General features: G+C 39.4%; 1 protein-coding gene across 3 annotated transcripts in view; it reads right to left on the reverse strand.

Moving 5' to 3' along the window:
- LOC131978525 (dedicator of cytokinesis protein 9-like) overlaps nt 1-19,393 on the reverse strand; it is a 99,450-nt gene that overhangs the window by 19,967 nt on the left and 60,090 nt on the right. For all 3 annotated transcript variants that reach the window (XM_059342185.1, XM_059342184.1, XM_059342186.1), the window contains exons 9-30: nt 18,034-18,086; nt 16,353-16,427; nt 16,105-16,245; nt 9,289-9,501; nt 8,906-9,028; nt 8,484-8,566; nt 7,665-7,787; nt 7,351-7,430; nt 7,043-7,230; nt 6,500-6,565; nt 6,312-6,404; nt 6,095-6,218; nt 5,851-5,969; nt 5,075-5,161; nt 4,835-4,924; nt 3,545-3,660; nt 2,759-2,828; nt 2,547-2,672; nt 1,978-2,049; nt 870-1,016; nt 690-773; nt 486-597 (exon numbers count right to left, since the gene is read on the reverse strand). In XM_059342185.1, coding sequence (XP_059198168.1) covers nt 486-597; nt 690-773; nt 870-1,016; nt 1,978-2,049; nt 2,547-2,672; nt 2,759-2,828; nt 3,545-3,660; nt 4,835-4,924; nt 5,075-5,161; nt 5,851-5,969; nt 6,095-6,218; nt 6,312-6,404; nt 6,500-6,565; nt 7,043-7,230; nt 7,351-7,430; nt 7,665-7,787; nt 8,484-8,566; nt 8,906-9,028; nt 9,289-9,501; nt 16,105-16,245; nt 16,353-16,427; nt 18,034-18,086 — 2,385 coding nt within the window. The remainder of the gene's footprint in view (nt 1-485; nt 598-689; nt 774-869; nt 1,017-1,977; nt 2,050-2,546; nt 2,673-2,758; nt 2,829-3,544; nt 3,661-4,834; nt 4,925-5,074; nt 5,162-5,850; nt 5,970-6,094; nt 6,219-6,311; nt 6,405-6,499; nt 6,566-7,042; nt 7,231-7,350; nt 7,431-7,664; nt 7,788-8,483; nt 8,567-8,905; nt 9,029-9,288; nt 9,502-16,104; nt 16,246-16,352; nt 16,428-18,033; nt 18,087-19,393) is intronic.

Genomic DNA, 19,393 nt, shown 5'->3' on the forward strand with positions numbered 1-19,393 from the left:
ATATAGAACTACACTGAAATTTTTTTTTAAAAGAGTGACATTTAACTTAAAAAAAGCTAGGAAAGTTTTTCCACACAGAAAGTGTTTGTAATCTTTACTCAGGCTGTTTCTAAGTAATATTTATTTAATAGAACCACTTAAAAAAAAATACACAAGTAAATTGCAGATTCACTGATGTCCCTCAATTACATTTTACTTGGAAATATCAACTAATTAAGCCAATGAACTGGTTCTGTGAATATTACTTGGAACGCATGATTCAATTTACATACAAAACTGAAGACACATAATAACAAACAATCACTAAGTAATGCACTACATGAAAAACTGCCATTTTAAAGTAAAAGCACTGGATTCGTATTTCTTTGTAGAATTTATATAGATGATTGAAATAATAAATACAGGGCCAAAAAAAAATGTATTTTTTTCAGTGTATTTACAACTAGAAATACTACATCACCATGTATATTCAATTGTCTCCTCACCTTGAAATCTCAGTATCCTTCCCTTTCCAAATGGCATGGGCAGGTTTAAGGGGACGTAGTGCTCGTGGTTGCAGACAACACGCAGGAACTCAAACCTCAGCTCGAACAGCGTCTGCATTTAGAAACGACAGAAACCAGTGAGGGAGTGCAAAAAACTGTGTACAATTTATTTGCATAAATGCTGGAACTGTTTGTGTTGTGTACCTTTGGGTCTCCAGGCATAAAACAGTTGATATAGTTGTTGATCTGCTTGAAGGTGAAGCCTCGGTCCATCAGGTTGAAACAGCGCTACAGAGGAAGAAAAGCAAATCACAAATAAGGTCATTTTATAAAACAAATGGTGCTTTTGAAACCATGCTGGATACAGTAATTGTGGCTCCTGACCTTTATGAAGACTGCCAGACTGTGGTTTGCGTTCCTGGCGGCATCCAGGTTGTCTTTGTATTTCTGAGTGATGTGTGGCATCATCATGTTGACCAGAGTCTCCACAGTGTGATGGAAGGATGCTGAGAAGCGCTGATTCCTGGACAGCTGCAGGACACAATGAGGATGTTCATACGGACGTTTTATACAGCATAATACTCCTCAGTTTAACATCTTTAACCCTTTAATGCACAACATATTGACACCCCTTCTAATGCACAACATGGGTCAAAAATGCCCTGCATTCATTTCCACATCTTCAAGTGTATCAACAGCTAACTAACTAACTAATTACTTGGACCTTTCTGACATGAACTTACTCTCAAGGTAAACCTAATAAAATTTTATGTACAGCTATCTTTCACACTTATCAAATATTTTGTTAGGATAACATTAGAACAATTGAACGTGTTCCAGTTGTGTAGATGGAGCTGTGCTGTGCTGTGAATATGTTCGTACTCCCAAACAAAGACATTTTTCCCGCCAAATTCTATTATAAATTCCATTTTTGGCCCATGTGTATAAACTCCACGTAGAAGAACAACAGCTGTGCTTGTTCAAAAAGTAGCAAAGGAAAAGATAAAAAGGATGAATTGTGCTAAAAAAACCATGCATTGCAAAAAAAACATGCATTGCATGCATTGTGTCTGAAATAAAACCTCAGTGTCATGTCCTCTAAATATGAATTACTGGGTCTCAGGAGCTGGTTTCTGTCATTCTGTCACAGGATTTGTTTACAATAACAAAGATTATCCGCAGCCTTGTGCTGCAGCCTAAGAGTTTCCACACTGGTGTGACCTACTCTTGTGCAGCATTTATTTGCTTCCACTGTGGCCTCCACAATATGCCAGTGGAGGTTAAACACAGGGATGTGGTTGCTTATGGGGTATGAACAAATGCAGCCAATTAAAGTGCACAGCAATGTGGGACAGACTTTGGATACATAATACTTTGACTGTGGTACTGTGGCTGTCCGCAAGACTCTGCATGTTGTAAACCACAGTGAAGAACCTAAGCTGTTATAAAGCAGACACTCCTGAGTCAAACACACACGTGGTGGCAGACTTACCTTCACTTTACAGCTCTCAATCAAGTACTGAGCCATGGACTTGACTAAGGCTTCAAAGAAATACCAGGAGTACTGCAGGGCAGACAAACATCAATCAGAGTACAATAAAGAGAAAATTCACGTCAGTTATAATCATACGCTGTGTAATCCTTTAAAAGAGGAAAAATATGGAGAAGGTCTGGGAAATTTATCACATGGAACAAATAACTTACTCCTTGAGGCTTCAAAAAGATTTATTTGTTAACAGATGGAGACCTGCCATGACCATATTAATGCAATAATCTCATGTTAACTTTATTTTATTTTACTTTATTTCACTCCATTTAATTTGATTTATTTCCATTTACATTGTTTATTATTTTATTACTTATTGTTTGTTTGTGTTACCTTTGTTTAACCATATCATTTATACATATTTGACCTGATGTATATGCTTTAATGCTGTATTAAGCAGATCACAAATGAAAAACAGCAGACTTAATGTGAATTTGTATATATATGTTTGTATAAGCTGCAAAAATTGAAATAAAATTTAAGTTTAAAAAAAGAAAAGAGGACAAATATGTTACCTTGAGGAGCTTGTTGCTCGTGAGGAAGTCAGTGGAAGGCTTCAGGATGGCGGTCATGGCTTTAGCCAGCTCCTCGTGCACTGATCGGGCGGTGGAGGACGTGTACGGCTCGGTCTTAAACACATACTGTACCAGACACACGCAGAGAGAACGATGAGTATGAACTCTAAAATAAAGACGGTGAGTTGTGATATGAGTCAGGTGAATTTTACCTTCACGTATGATCTCAGGTAGTGCTCTAAGCCTTCCTCGTGGCACTGGGCAACAATGTGAATCATGACTCTGAAAGGAAACAGGAGAGAGATGTGTGAGGGAAGGAAGGAGCTGAGGCCTCGTTTATTAAGTATTTAAGATTTTACTCACAAATTAGTATATAAGTAAAACAACTTTCTCCTGTGGCAAGCAATTAGAATATGTAAATCATAATTTTGGTGTTTTGTTTGGTGTCAAATGCTTTATTATATATATATTTAAATAATTGCGATGTATTAAGATTGCTCAATTATGACATGAATAATAAATTGTCAATACTGAGATCAAGATGAATTAATACCTTAACTTTATTTATAATTAACCTACTTAATTCAATGAAAAACAAATAACTAAATATTGATAAATGAAAAAAAAATATATATATATATAATACCTACTGACCATATAACAACATACTACTAAACATAAGTATTCAATATATAATAACGACATTTGATCAAATATGTTGTTTTTTCTTGATTATCTTATTTTCATAATTGTTGGAAGCCAAATAAGTAATTACACATAAAATTTGATTAATTGCCCAGCCCTATAATTTATGGAAACAATTCTTGAAAATCAGTGAATTTCACATTAAAAGCATCTTTCTACAAAATTATTTTTATACATAAATGCTGAAAGTGTGATGTTTCCAATTCTATGCCAATTTTGTTCATCATAATTTACACAATATTCCTTGGATTTAAAGCTGTTTTCTAGTCAAGGATTATCTCAGGGAAACTTGCCTGGTGACGTTCACTGCCACGTCCTCCTGGGTGGCACTGGTTAGCACCCTGAACAGCTGATTCAGGGTGGTAGGCAGGAACTTGATCATCACATGGCTCTCCATGGCATGCAGACTCTGAGGGTAAAACATCACAGAGACGAGGTCATGAAGAGTTTAAACACGTGGCTCTTTGTGTGTAATGTGGAAAAAAAGATGTGGGAAACAGTGACAGAGCACAGAAGGCTAATAGTAAGAATGTGTGAAGAACCTAATCTAATAGTAACAAAAGGGGGAAGAACACCGTGCTAATCAACCTCAGTTTATGCTTCGGCTGCCCTGAACACAGCAGCATGTAGGTACTGGTGCGTCTCATCATTGCCGTGTACAGGAAGCTAACACGAGTGCTGCAAGTCATTTGGCGGGCTGCCAGTCAACATGGCTGACCTGCTGTTTGACCCTGTGGCTATTGTTCGTGTGCACTGCTGTGTTTACACAAGAACCCAAGAGAAGCATTGGACCAAGTGCTGCTCTCCATGTCAGTGTGTGCCAGGGGAAGAGTGAACTCAGATTCTCACGAACTGGATTAAAAAAGTGAGCGATGGAAAAGCGATAACTGAGCTAGAAAAAAAAATCACACCACCGAGGAGTTGACTGATTTACTGGTATCAGCATAATCTTTACAGGTAAGATACAGTTCAATTCTGTATGAACCGCAATATAAAAAGTCGTACACAAACTGTCCAGAAGAATGCGCTGTTGGCAAGCTGCAGCTCAAAGTACAACATTAACATCCATGTGATTCAGCTCCAACCAAGTGTGACTGTCTGCGGTTTCATGGTGAGTATGAGCTACGGAGAGCTTGCAAGTCAATACGGAGGAGTTGAGGTGTGGAAACATGTCTGCCCTTTCCCTTCAGGTATCCAAAAAAGTATTAAATGTCATTCTGTTCAGACTTAATCCTTAATCCTCCGTTTATGCATCTTTGCAGAGCATGTGCACTCAGTTAGACGGTGAATACCAACACTGAAAAGAAGACATTTAAGTCAATATTTGCACAGATTTCCTAGTTTCTATGCTTGTTGGGCCTCATGCAAAGAAGTGATATATATTTGTTCTTATGTTGTTAATACTCATATAATGATTTCTGGGTTTAAGCAGTGTTTTATTATTTTTGCTCTTCTCTTAGTGGTCTAAGTGGTCGAGAGCATTCTAAATAAGAGTTGACTACTCTTATTTGTTCTCAAACAAGAGAATATATACAGTAACAGGACTATAGGAGAATATTGCTGCATTGGCGCAGCTGTTTTACCTTCAGGTATTTGACCAGCTCTCCTCCTGACGCCTGGGGCGTAGCCGTGATGCTCTGACAGTGATGAAAGAAATTGTGCAAATGTTGATCCTATGAGAGACACAAAGAAGGTCAGACTACAAAGGTTTATTCCATAAAACTGAGTTTCAATGAAACCACAGCACAAATTAAGATTTTACAAGAAAAAAAGAAGAAGAAAAGGTGCAGATGAATCAGCAGCTTTTATATTCACAAACAAACCTGAGTGTAGACAGTGGACACGAGATGAGCGGACACCTTAAATAAAGGCTTGCCTCCATCCACCCATTTGACTTCAGGGCCTGAATGCTGTAATACAAAGAACATTTCTCCAGTAAGTTCATGTCATTATCTAGACATAGATATTTATTTAACCCTCTGGAGTCCATCTATTTATTGAAAATACATGTTTTATTTACAGTAATAACTTTATTTATATATGATATGTAGACAAGCTGAGAAAGCCAGTTGAAAGTGCAATCATAGGAGCTTTCACAGTGTGCCATTTATGTTTCTGGACCATTTTTAAAATGTGAATTTTCTTTCTACAATGAAAACTATTATGTTTAATTAATATGCAAATAGACTGTTTTGCAGTTTTATTATTTATTATTTTTTCTGCTGTTTTTGTGTGTATAAATGGTAAAAAAAAAAGAAAAAAGAAAAAAAAGGTACAATTCCAAAGACACCTGTGTCTTTTGTTTGTATTTTCAGTTCCTGGCAGCTTTATACTTTGTTAATTAAAATAAAATATAAAATCAGACCGATAGTCAAGTTTGTGTGGAGAAAAAGGAGCCATGCATGTGGTGTAAGGACAGACAGAAAGATGCTAAACAGAGACAGAAACGATGCATAGGAGGTTGACAAATTTGAACCAAAATCTCCTGGACTTCAGAGGTTTAAATCAGCTTTCCACTAATGAATAAAACAGATAGGACAGCACTACTGTAGATGAGGCATAAGCCATCACTGCATAACAACTTGAGGATGCGCTCTACCTTGCTGGCACCTTCCTGACAGCTGAGGTACCCAGCAGGCAGGTTGGCCGCCACGGGGATCTGACTCTCGTTCATGATCACGCGGCCGTCTTTCAGCAGGGGGAGCCAGGCGTAACCCACTGAGAGCAGAGACAGACATGAAGACAGTCTGATGCTTCAAGCCAGTAAAAATATACAAAATCCAGACATTTTAAAGGATGTGATTGTGAGTCTGGAGCTTCTGAAATTTAAGATTTGTTGTTACCTTGAGCCTCGACCAGATCTCTCTTTTTGGTGCTGGCCTTGCTGTTGCTGTCACAGCTGACGTGATGGAAGGTGAAGAGAAGATGATGTTTTTCGTGGAGCTGGGTCGGCAGCTCGATCTTAAACTGATGAAAAAAAGAGCACAAAACAGAGAGGTAAGTCGATCCAATCAATAGATGAGTTTTTATTTAACACATTTTTGCTGCAGTGTGTCTAACCTCGTCGTAGAATTCGGGGTTGTGCTGGTGGTGTAATACTGCAGCGAAGGCATTTTTGGTAAACAAGGATCCTCCGGGTCGGCCATAGATGCACTGCGGGATGATAACAATAGTTAGCTGGCTCCTGTGAAGGGAGGGGGCTGTCCTTTGGGGATTTAGAAGCACTTCCAGGATAGATTAGAGTTTACCTTTAGTGAAACAGCCTCTTCCTCATCTGAGTCCTTGAACTCAATGCAGACAGCTATGTTTCTAGCCTGAGGACACAGACAACAGGCAAAACTGACCCAGTTAGGAGATATACAAGGAGATATATGGGAGAAAAGTGATTCAGACCACAAGGGAAAATCTGTCTTTTAAGTGGTAACACACAACCTTAAGACATCAGACAACGCACAGTCATGGAAAAAATGATTAGACCACCCTTGTTTTCTTCAGTTTCTTGTTCATTTTAATGCCTGGTACAACTAAAGAAATATAACGATAACAACAAAAATAGCTCATAAGAGTTTAATTTGATAGCTGATATCTGGACATTTTCCATGGTTTTATTGCTAATGATTTTGGTTATTATCAAGAAAACTGTGAAAGTTGAAACAAATGTACCTTCAGTTGTACGAGGCATTAAAATGAAAAAGAAAATGAAGAAACCAAAGGCGGTGATATATATTTTTTTCCATGACTATATGTTAATTATCTGCAAAGTAACACTAAACAATAAAAGTTTAAGATACCTTTGCGAACGACTTTTGGCTGTCATACTTCAAGTGCTTGGGGTAGACGTAGAGGTGATTGTTGTAGATGGTGAAAGGCTGAGAACATTTGGCTATATGCGGCACAAACTCCTCCACTTCAAAGAAGATGTTGGTCTTCGCGGTGACATCGAACTGCTTCACAGGAATGTAGGATGAGGTAACACAATCTATATAGAGAAGCAAGAGGGAGGGGAGATCAAATCAACAAGCCTGCAGACAACGTGACCCATCTGCTCCGAGCAGGAACAGCTTTCATCTCTCACGTTGGCTCAATTTAGAGGCCTTACTTGTCAAGTCGGGGGCTACATTGTCAATGGTAACATCAAGGTTTCCTAGGATTACAGGCAGCTTGGCCATCTTCTCTGGCCTGAGGGAAGGAAAATAAACACCAGTTAAGCCTCTGCTATCATCTATAAACGGTATATAAGCACACTCTACATTCACAGATGTGAGCAAACATCTTATTTTTTTTATAAAAACCGACGAGCATTTTCCAAAGTGCAACCTATAGGAACATATTTTCCATATTTGCCTTTCCACAACATCTGCAAGACTACTCAGACGATCTATAATAGTGAGCACTCATAGAAACTTTACTTACTTTCTGAAGTCAGCCAACAGTTTGAGCATATCGTCGTTGGATAGCTTGTTGCTGTCCTGTCTGTAGAGAGCGGAGAAACGAGCACTTTTGTCGAGTGTCCCTGTAGCATCTTTGAACAAAGTCCTGCAGGAAGGAAGAGAAGAGTCAGGGACATATATATTATCTTAAACACACAAAAGTAAACTGTTTTAACGAGCAAAAGTACAAGGATGATGATGAATTATTAATGGAAACAGAATAAATCAAAGTTCTTAAATGAGCAAAATACTAGTTTCATGTTGGTCTTTAGCTTGTATTTCTAGATAATGATTTTGGTTATTTTCAAGAAAACCATGGACAATGTCTAGATATCAATTCTTAAATTAAACTCTTATGAGCTATATTTGTTGTTATCATTATATTTGTCCTAACAAATGTACCTTTAGTTGTACCAGGCATTAAAATGAACAAGAAACTGAAGAAAACAAGGGTGGTCTAATAATTTTTTCCATGCCTGTATGTTGACTAATGAACTGCAATGCAGGAACATTATATAAAAACTGAAAAGCAGGCCATTATATCATCATGAGAATTATTGTTTTTGAGGAAGAACAAAAAGAAATGTTTTTGCTTTATTCTTAGTCATTTTTCATTGCTTTACTTGTCCTCCGTGTAGGTTTAATTGTATGTAATTATGAGATGTTTAGTATTTAAATCACAATTGTGTCCATCCTGAAAGATGTGATGTCTGGTTGTGGTGTAAAGTACACAAAAGTTCTTGTGGAAAACGAAGAGAAAAATCTAATTATACACACACAGAAATAAAAAGTCATAAAGTACCTTGCTGCCCAGGCAAAAGGCATCCTGTACTGTCCTAACCGGTTACATGCCAGCTTGGCATTTTTCAGGACCTTCTGTGCCACCTGGTGGAAAACAGGAACACAGTGTGAGCCGAGCTTTAGACACACGAGCCGCTCTCAGCTCTGCAGCACTGTAACATATTCAGCATGCTGCCATACACAAGCAAAACACATATTTTCTCGCCCGGAATCACATTACTACCCACCACGGTCCCTACAGGGTGCACCACCACATTTGTACAGCCAAAGTCAATGCTTGTGTTGAGCGTCTGTGCAACTGGTCAGCACTTATAAATAAGGATGATTATCTGTGTATAATGTGGAATAATCGGGTGGAATCTGCTGAGTTGGAGGGAACATGCTGCCCCGTGAGGAGGGTGGAGGTCGTGGGTGGGTCAGTACCTTGGTGGAGTCTGAACTCTTCATGTACGGCTCGGCACAGTGGTTGATTCCCCCCTGGAGCACCTTCTCTATTCGAGCCACCAGGAAGATATCAGGGTGAGGGCATGTTACCGAAAACACTCCCTGCGGAGACGATGAAAATGTTAGAAAATCCTCAGTGCTGAATATGTATTTTATCTGAATTTGAATATGAAACAAAAGACACGTTTAGTTTGGGGAGTTGTTGAGCAAGAATGTTTTTTAAACAGCATGTGAGAGAGTAAAAGGCGAGGCAAATTCATGATTTGTGATTTGAATTGTGTACAGTACAGCTTCACATAGCCACTAGCATTACTTTAGTATTTTTTACTTACTGTTTTTATTTTATTTTGAGGTATTCGTACCTGTCTTGGATACTGCATGGCTGCCTCTTGCACCCCGTGGACCAACCGCTGCCCCTCAGGATGGGCGTCCCCTCCCCCGTTCATATACTGACTGGTGTTACTGGGTACCATGCCCCTTACTGATGGGTGGTTTAAGTCCACGTGGAAGTCAGAGGAGATCTTCCTGCCATTCTGGATGTCAAACAGTGACAGTGTGACATAAAATGGCTCCACCTGCAGGAAAGGGAGAAGTAAAATTAAAAATTGGACAGAATTGGGCTGATTTTTTTTCACATTTTATCATACGACATAATCAGGACCACTGTGCAATTATCACCAAACTGTAAATCTACTTTAATGGGTGTATCAGCAGCTGGACAACAGCAAATGTAACACATCACTTCACTGTTTTGAGGCCAAATTTTCACTCAGCCAATTTAAATCAATCAATCAATCAATCAATCAATCAATCAATCAATCAATCAATCAATCAATCAATCAATCAATCAATCAATCAATCAATCAACCAATCGATTACACTACAGACACTGTAAGGGAACTTTTATTTTTTTTTTTATAACTTTATTTTTAATTTTTCACATTTTTCCAGTGTCTTACACAAACAATCAAGACATATGAATCTCATAAATCAGAACATACATAAATCAGAACATACAGGTCACCGAGGGAAATCAAACTCTTTGTCTCAGAAAAAAGAAAAGAAAAAGAAAAACACACTACGAAGTAGGGTCACAGTAATCCATAGGTAGGAGGTTAGGAGTTATTCTGTTTTCTCATTTACATACGTAAGCCATTTCGACCAATATTTCAGGGCTTTGTTACGGTTCAGTCTTAGAGAAAAAGTCAACATCTCCATTTCATATATCTCTCTTACAGTGGCTGACCACTCTCCCACCGTTGGTGGCTCCCTGTTAAGCCATTTCCTAGTTATTGGTTTTTTTCCAGCTGCCAATAGTATCTTTAGTAGGTATTTATCTTGGGATGTAAGGTCAGTTGGTAGATTGCACAAATAAACGGTTTGAAAATTATATTTAATGTCAAAACCGAGAATTAAGTTTATTTCTTCAACTACACCTATCCAATAACACTGAATCACTGGGCAGCACCAAAAGATGTGACTGTGGTCAGCCATCACATTATTACAATGTCTCCAGCAATGTCCAGATTCACCTCTACCACTCTGTAAATATTTTCTTCTTGGGGTAACAAAAAACCTAATGACATTTTTCCAAGCAAATTCCCTCCATTTCCCTGAACTGGTGGTGGTGGAATTTAATTCGCATATGTTTAACCACTCATCTTCTGTCAAGATTATATTTGCTTCCCTCTCCCATTTACATTTTATATATGATGTTGACATTCTTTTGTGAGTTTGTTGGCATAGGTATATTCTGGATACTAATTTCTTGTGAATTTTACCTTTGTATGCGTTTATGACTATGTTAATGAGGTCCGTGTCATCTTCTTTCAGAATTTTTATATTTCTATCATAATGATGCCTGAGCTGCAAGTATCTGTAAAAATCCTGTTTATCTAAATCATGGTTTTTCTGTAGTTGTTGGAAACTATCCAGGCCTCTATCAGATGAGATCACACAATATGAGGTAATGCCTTTTCGAGTCAGTTCCTTAAATCTCGTATCCAGCTGAGCTGGTAAGAAATCTCTGTCAGATTCAACCCATCTCAGAAGCCGAGCTTTCCTCTCTAATTTTGAGTTGCTGACCTCCTTGAACCAGATATTAAGGGAAGTTTTTGTAGGGTTATTTAGCGTATTCAAATATATATTCTTGAGAGCTTTGTCCCCCAGTAAAGACTGAAGAGGAATATCAAGTTGGTTTAACTCTAGTTCCTTCCATCTTGCATCATAGTCCTGCATACACCAATAGACCACATACTGCAGTTGTGCTGCTTTGTAGTAGTCCACCATACATGGGAGTGACATCCCACCTTTCTCCTTTGGCAGGTGTAATGTTTTGTAGCGTACCCTTGGTTTTTTGTTTTGCCATATGAATCTGGAGATGGTCCGATTCCATTCGTTGAACTGCTTAGTTGGTACTTCTACGGGCAATGATTGAAAGAGGAATAACAGTTGAGGTAATATAACCATTTTTATAGTTTCTATTCGGCTGTATAGATCGAGTGTCAGGGAAGTCCATCTTTCCAAATCATTTTTAATTTTGTTTGTGATGATACTGTAGTTTGCATTAAATATACCTTCGTAGGTCTTGGGGATGTTAACACCTAAATATTTCAAAATTCTGGTTTTCCATTTAAATTTAAACATTTTACGTACATTTTCCTGAGGAGAGTAATTAAAAGAAAGGGTCTGAGTTTTCTCTATGTTCAGTTTGTATCCCGAATAGAAACCATATTGGTCGAGGCTGGACATTAGTTTAGGAAGACTGGTATCTGGGTCGGACAAAGTCACCAGAATATCATCTGCATATAGACATGTCTTATATTCTCTTCCTTTATGTATGATTCCCATAATTTCTGGGTCTTCCCTGATTTTTTGAGCAAGTGGCTCTATAAACAGAGCAAAAAGGATGGGGCTCAATGGACAGCCCTGTCTGCATCCTCGCTCCAAAGGGATTGTGCCTGAGAGACTACCATTTATTCTAATTCGGGCAGCTGGAGAATTATATATTGATTTAAAACATCTTATGACCATATCGTTAAAGCCAAAGCGTTTTAGGACCAAGTATAAAAATTCCCAACGCACCGAGTCGAAAGCTTTTTCTGCATCTAAGCTAATTACTAGGGACCTTGTATTACTCCTGCTCATAGTGTCTACTAGATGTATTGTTCGCCTGACATTGTCTTGTGTACGCCTGTTTTTAACAAATCCCGTCTGGTCCGTGTCGATCAGATCAGGGACAATATTTTCCAGCCTGCTGACTATAATAGAGGTAAATATTTTATAGTCTGCATTCAAAACAGAAATAGGTCTGTATGAGCTGCACTCTGTTCTGTCCTTTCCTGGCTTTGGTATTACAGATATTATGGCTTGTCTCCAAGATGGTGGGGTCTCTCCTCCCTTTAGCACATAGTTAAAACATTTTAATAACAGTGGGGTCAAGGAGTCCCTAAAAGACTTATACCACTCTGCGGGTAATCCATCTCCCCCTGCTGCCTTGTTTGTCTTCAGTTTAGAAATGGCCTTATCAACCTCTGCTATTGTAATATCTGCAGTTAACCACTTGTTTTGTTCTGTGCCGATAGATGGCAAGTCAAGAGATTCTAAAAACTGCTTTATTGTGGCGGGTTCTGCTAATTTAGGTTGGGCATACAAATTCCTGTAGTACCTTTCGAATGTCTTCTGTATTTCTTCTGGTTTAGAACATATCTGGTTGGTAACAGGGTCCTTTAATTTATAGATGGCTCTTTCAGACTGCTGTTTCCTAAGTCTCCAGGCCAATATTTTTTTCGCTCGAGGTCCGTTTTCATAGTAAGTTTGTTTGACATATTTCAGTTTGAGTTCCACCTGATCGTTAAGTTTCTTATTTAGTTCTGATTTTAAGGCAGATATTTGTTCAAGTATGGCTGGGTCATTAGACTCGATGTGTTCCTGCTCCAGTAAGTCTAGCTTGTACATCAGGCCATTGAGTCGCTTAAGTTTTTCTTTTTTCTTTTGTGATGTCCACATTATAATTTTCCCACGCAATACTGCTTTTCCTGCATCCCATAATATACTTGGTGACACCTCTGCATTACTGTTAAATTCCATGTAGTCCCTTGTTTCTTTTTTAATGAAATCCACAAATTGATTATCATTTAGTATGGAGGTGTTAAGCCTCCAAATGGTATTTTTGCGTGGGACATCCAAATGTATTTTCAGATATACTCCCGAGTGATCAGATATATCTCTAACACCGATGTTACAGTCTAGTATTCTGTGTCTGTCTGCTCCAAACATAAAGAAGTAATCAATTCTAGAGTAGACTTTGTGGGGATGAGAATAAAAAGTAAACTGTTTAGCACGTGGGTGGACGTCCCTCCATACATCAATTAAACCTGCCCTTTTAATCATTTTCTTAATATACTGAGACTCAAAGTTCATTCTCTTTGTTGGGTTTGTGGAGTCTAGGGTGGGATGCAACTGTATGTTCCAGTCCCCCCCACAAATCAGGACACCAGACACTTCTGTAACTATCAAATCGAATATTCTGTTAATTAAAGTCCTGTCCTGTCCTGGTGGTCTGTAAACATTGAGTAGTGTTACTTCTTTTGAGTCCAAGGTTCCCTTCACCAAAACAAAACGTCCTTCCTTGTCCACAATCTGTTTGGAAAGCTGAAAGTCCACCTTATTTGCAATTAGTATGGCAACTCCTCTCGCATGACCATTTGCATATGACGAAAAGAACACATTTTTAAAACCCATCTTTTTCAGTTTCTCGTGTTCAGTTTTAACCAAATGAGTTTCCTGCCAAAATATTATTTGTTGTTGCTCTCTTTTCATCTTGGCTATGAGCTTTTCTCTTTTAATTGGGTTCTGTAACCCGTTAACGTTAAGTGTTATGACTCTGTATTCTTGCTGAGGCATTTACAGTCAGATATGATTGTTCCCTCCTTTACGTGTACACATGGTGACCTTAACCATAGAACATAAGTACTAACAGTAACAAAGTACTTGTAACTTGAGAACACACAGGTAAAAGAAATGAGAAATAACAAAGAAAAAACAGCTTCCATAACAGTCTTTCCTCTTATAAAAGGAGTCCAAATTGGAGAGGAAAACCTCCAAAATATGAAGGGCCACTCCAGTGCTAACTGGGATATCTCAAAAATGAGTATCAACTCAGTGCACGCCCGGAATAACTTAAACAGGCTCCCAGTCCAACGGCATGATATTTTGATCCGTTAACGGTAAACTAAAGCATTCGTCCCAGATAAGTAATTAGGTTACAGGATACAAGATTATGAAAATATAGATGTACACAGTGTCTTATTCTCAAAAAGGATCAGTTATTACTCCTGCGCAGGTTTAAGTCACTGTGTATGCAGGTCTTACCGCGGGGATGACCACTTGTTAGAGTGGTGCTCACCTCGGCGTGGGGGCTGTGTCCGCTGTGTCGCGGCGAAATCCGCTGAGCTTTTTCCGCGCCCTCTCACCTTGTGTATCCGTTTTTCGTCTTTTAGCGCCCACCATCTCCCATGATAGCTTCGTTAGTATCTCCGCTGGTGTCGCCTCGGAGGCTCCCTCTTGGATGCTGTCGTCCGGTGCAAGTCCCCTCTTCCTCAGGTCCTCCATGGCTTCAGCTGCGCTGTTGTAGACGGCGGGGCCGCTGTCAAAAAACACCCGGAGTCTGGCCGGTAGCGGGGTTTGGAAACGGAGACCCTTTTCCTTTAGAAGCTTTCTGATAGGAGCGTAGGCTTTCCTTTTCTTTTGTGTCTCTGCCGGGTAATCTTGGTCAAAGTATAATCTCTGTTGGTCGAGGCGAATCTCTCCCTTTTTCCACGCGGAGCGTAGCACCTGCTCCTTGGTTCTGTACTCCTGAAAGCAGATCACCACCGATCGGGGGCTGGCATTTTGCGGTGGTTTCGGACCCAGTGCGCGGTGACAGCGCTGTATGCCCAGATCAGTGTCTTGAAGTGGCAGCTCAGCTTTAATGAGTCTCTCAATAAACTCTTGCAAGTTACCTCCTTCCACGTCCTCGGGCACCCCATAAATGCGAATGTTATTTCTCCGCGAGCGGGCCTCTAGGTCCGTCAGCTTGGCCTGTATCTGGTCTTGATTTTTCAGAGTTTGAATTATCACTTCTTTCGCCGCAGCGGTCCATTCCTCCATCTCAGATACTCGCTGTGTTGCCTCCTCCGCTCTGTCCCTTGTTTCTTTTAGGTCGGTCACAATTTCGTTCAGCTTTTTATTCACATCTTCTCTGAAACTAGCAAGGTCCTTCTTCATATCTCTGGCTAGGTTATCACTGAAACTGTTTAAGTCCGCCTTAACATCCGCGCGGATAGCCTGTATTTCTTTGTGGATTGCCCCGATGCTAACTTGCAGGCTCTCCATTGCTAATGCCTCGTGTTCGTTGTTTATCTCACCGTCTTTTCCTGTCGTGTTTTTTTCACCTTTCTCTTGGGTCTGGATTGATTTGCTCTTAGTTTTTCTTGACATTGTCCCCTATCATCTTAATTTTTAAATTACCGATGGTTAAAACAGCTCTATTGTGGGGAATTTAGCCGATCTGACTGGGAGCACTTGTTCAGCACGTCCGCTCACCTCTACGCCATAGCCGGAAGCCCGTAAGGGAACTTTTAAACTCTAAAAGTATATACCACAACTTAAATAAAATCTATTACAATAAAATAAATATACAATCAGACAAACAAACAAAAAACAGTACTGCAAGCATCTAAAACTAGGGATGCAATTAAAAAAAGATACTCCTTTATTAGTTTTTTTTAACAACAGGGACATTTCCTGTGTAATAACAGCAAAAATTGAAAAAAGCATCAATAAAATAACAATAAATATGCTTGTGTGTGTGTGTGTGTGTGTGTGTGTGTGTGTGTGTGTGTGTGTGTGTGTGTGTGTTATTAGTGTCCCCGTGGAGAGTCTTGACATGTTGACTCTTTGATAGACACTTTCTGTTGGCAGGGACAGCAGGACATCAGCCTCCATTAACACAAATTGTTTGCCATTACTGAGCCTGTAGCCTGGTTGCCATGCCAACAGGAATCCTTCAGCATCTCAAATAATGAGGGGAGTCCATCCGGCCGAGCTAACAAACCATCTCCTCCGTCTTACATCAGCAGGATAATGATATTTCTGTTATTTAGAGCTTATTGATGACAGGAAAAGATGAGTCTTACGTTGGTGGTTGGTCCCTCCTCGTTCTCGGCCACGCAGCTCTGCAGGTTGAACGAGAGGTCGTTGCAGTTCACCAGAACACGCTTTCCAAACTTTTCCTCAAACTGCTTCACATCCGGCTCTATTCCTGAGAAATCTAGTTTCTGAAGACAGCACAGGAGAAGGTATTGCATTTCATTAGCGAGTGTTCGGCTGGATCTCGTTACCACTTAAAGAAACGTGAACTCAAAAGACCTTTACATCTAATTACCTGTGTGTCTGGGTCCAGGGTGAACAGCTTCAGCCTGGTCTCGCTCCTCATCCTTGACTCGATATCCCTCGCACTCTGAGGAGGAGAGAGGCATTTCCTAAATCGATTTAAACCACAAACTGTCTAAAATGTCAGAGGCATCAACAGAGATTTCCAGTCAGTTGGTTTTTTCATTAGAACAATTCTTGTCATCTGGAAATGAGGCTTCATATTTTATAGCCTGATCACACTGGGCAGACAGGCTCAGTGGTGAGAGTCAGGTGGTACCAACACACTGTAACCTGTCAAGCTGTTTCCCAGTTAACTGCTACCACCAGTTTCCATGCACATATGGCTTCACTATTGCGTGCCACTTAGTGCTGTAGCAGCATGAGGAGCTGAAAAAACCCCAAAGTCTTACAGCCTGTAAGTCATCAGACAACAAATCATAAAAACACAGATGTTTCTAAACTCAAATATCTTTAACGTTCTTCATGCAGGCGTCAACATGTCAATGCATTTTAGACTACTGGATATCATGTTTAGTATTGTCAGATGAAAGCTACTACTGTCCGTATTGTGGGCTCAGTTTTAAAGTTAGTATTGTATGAAACAAGAAGGCCCAAAGGAATACATTGGTACCAACTATGTCATGTATCTTGTTGGGAAAAAAATTGACATGGTCCTTTTTAAAGGGATCCCTTGACCTCTGACCTCCAGTTTTCTGAGTGAAAATGGGCTCTATAGGTGCCCACAACTCTCCTCTTTACAGATATGTTCCCGTTCCCATGCAGTATCCAGATCCCTTACTAATACCACACTGTGAAATCACTCAACTACAAGTAAAAGTCCTGCATTCAAAACTTACTAAAGTAAAAGTACAAAAGTATCAGTATCAATATGTACTTAAAGTATCAAAAGTCAAACTATTCATTATGCAGAATGGACCCACTCAGATTGTTTTTATTTATTCTAAATATATGATAAGATTATTTGTATTGATGTGTTTTAATTTTGTAAAGATAGGGCTCCTTTTATCATGTTAAACCCCACACCTGAAAAGTAACTAAAGCTGTCAGTTAAATGTAGTGGAGTACAATATTTGCCTAAAAATGTAGTGAAGTAGAAGTGTAAAGTTACATAAAATGGAAATACTCAAGTAAATACAAGTACCTCAAAATTGTACCTAAGTACAGTACTTGAGTAAATGTACTGCTGTATATGAATAGATCTGCATACTTGTGTGGATTCGTTGAGCTCAATTGTATTCCTCTGTAATGATTTTAGTCCCGATAGTAGCACTTCGTTGTATTGAGAGCATTTTTTTAAACTTGTCCTCACTGTATAAAGTGACTTTCAGATGATGTACACCACTTGATCTATGGTGGGTCTCACCTAGGGTTAAACACCAGGTGTCTAATTTGGTTTCTGGGATGAAACCCAAATATTGCTGAGAGGTTTTAGCTCATCACAGGACAACAGGTCTGTGTTTAAAGTCAGATCAGATCTACAAAAAACAAACGAATGTCTGAGAAATTAGGTGTGTAACCAACAGCTCTTAAATCTAAATCCAAGCCACATGTTTGTGGCAAAAGAGGCCCTCTTCCTTACAACTTCAATGAGGAACATTTAACATTTAATGCTGCAACTCCCCTCCATGTAATAATGCACTGAATGTGTGAGGAAGTACTGAGGGACCTACCTGAAAGCTGTCCATGCTGCCAGAGGAACTGTCTGACTTTCCAAGATCATCATCTAGAGGAAAGTACAAGAAATCATTAGATGCAGGTCAAAGGTCGTAGAGCATAGATAAAACTCTCCTGTGCTGGAAAAACCTCCTTATTCGCTTACTGACATTTCAAAGTTTAGTAAACAGTAATTCAATTGTACAGGAATCAGTAGGACTGATGGCATATTTATGAGATCTCCGCGAGAAGAATAGTGTTTTTTCCTCTCATGCACATCTTGATTAATAAAAGCTGAGGAGTTAGGGAAGATTAGTGGAGCGTTTTGTGTAAAGGCATTCAGCCTCTTTCCTCCATAGCTAAGCCTCCTATGAGACAGGAGGTGAGTATTAAAAGCCTGGGTGGTCTGGTATCACATCACTAGACGACAGAGCCAGGAAGAAGCAGGGAGAAGTGAGCCAGGAGCACTGAGTGGATGTTGGTGTGAGTGATCTTCAGGTACTTGCAGTCTTCCAGAGCAAATAAACTGATAATGATGCGTGGATTTACTGGATCTTCAAGGATGGTTGATTATTATTTTGGATATAATAACTGAGGACATTTTTCATCTCTGCAGCTTAGTTTACAAAATCTCACCATTGAAGCTTCAATAACTGCACTGAAGTTAGCTTGTGACTGAAGGTCTTTAGCTCAGTCCCCCAAAGCAAGATAACTCTTTGGCAGGGAAAGTGAAAAGCAGTGCTTGCCCTTCCCTCATTACCAACACTGAAGTGCCCTTGAACAAGGTCTTTAAGCCCAACTGTTGGCTAGCAGATCAGACTGTGGTTGTACTGGGCAGCTTCCAGATATCAATGTGTGTAACTGTGAGAGTGAAGCCCAGTCACGACAAAAAAATGAACGTTTCTGCACACCACAGATACGTTGATGCAACATGTTTTTAGCACCCTTTAGTGCCTGGATAAGACGCAGCAAGCTAGTGACTTAAAATAGTGTCACACTCTGTGTTTACATTAAAGTCGGAGCAAATACTGAAGGAAAATTTTGAAACATAGCATCAAAGACAATGCGTATAAGGGACGTTTCCATCAACTGGTTTAGAATTAGTTAAATGTTCACTATGTCAGAACTTATTCAGAAAAAACTTGTATGCACATTTTCAAAAGTTTTAGTGTATTTTTGTGTGGAGGTAGGATGTCAGGTTGGACTTGTCTGTCCCATGTGAAGCCAAAAGTCAATGTTGTAATTTTAAGCTAACTTGTAACTGGGTCCAGTGTTTTAAAATTTAAAATCATTATTGAAAATGCTTCCAGTTACGTACAGACGTAGTTTAGTTTTAACCCAAACCCTGATCTTTTTCATAACAGTATCCAAGTCGTT

This window comes from Centropristis striata, chromosome 10, assembly GCF_030273125.1.
Source record: "Centropristis striata isolate RG_2023a ecotype Rhode Island chromosome 10, C.striata_1.0, whole genome shotgun sequence".
Taxonomy (NCBI): Eukaryota; Metazoa; Chordata; class Actinopteri; order Perciformes; family Serranidae; genus Centropristis; species Centropristis striata.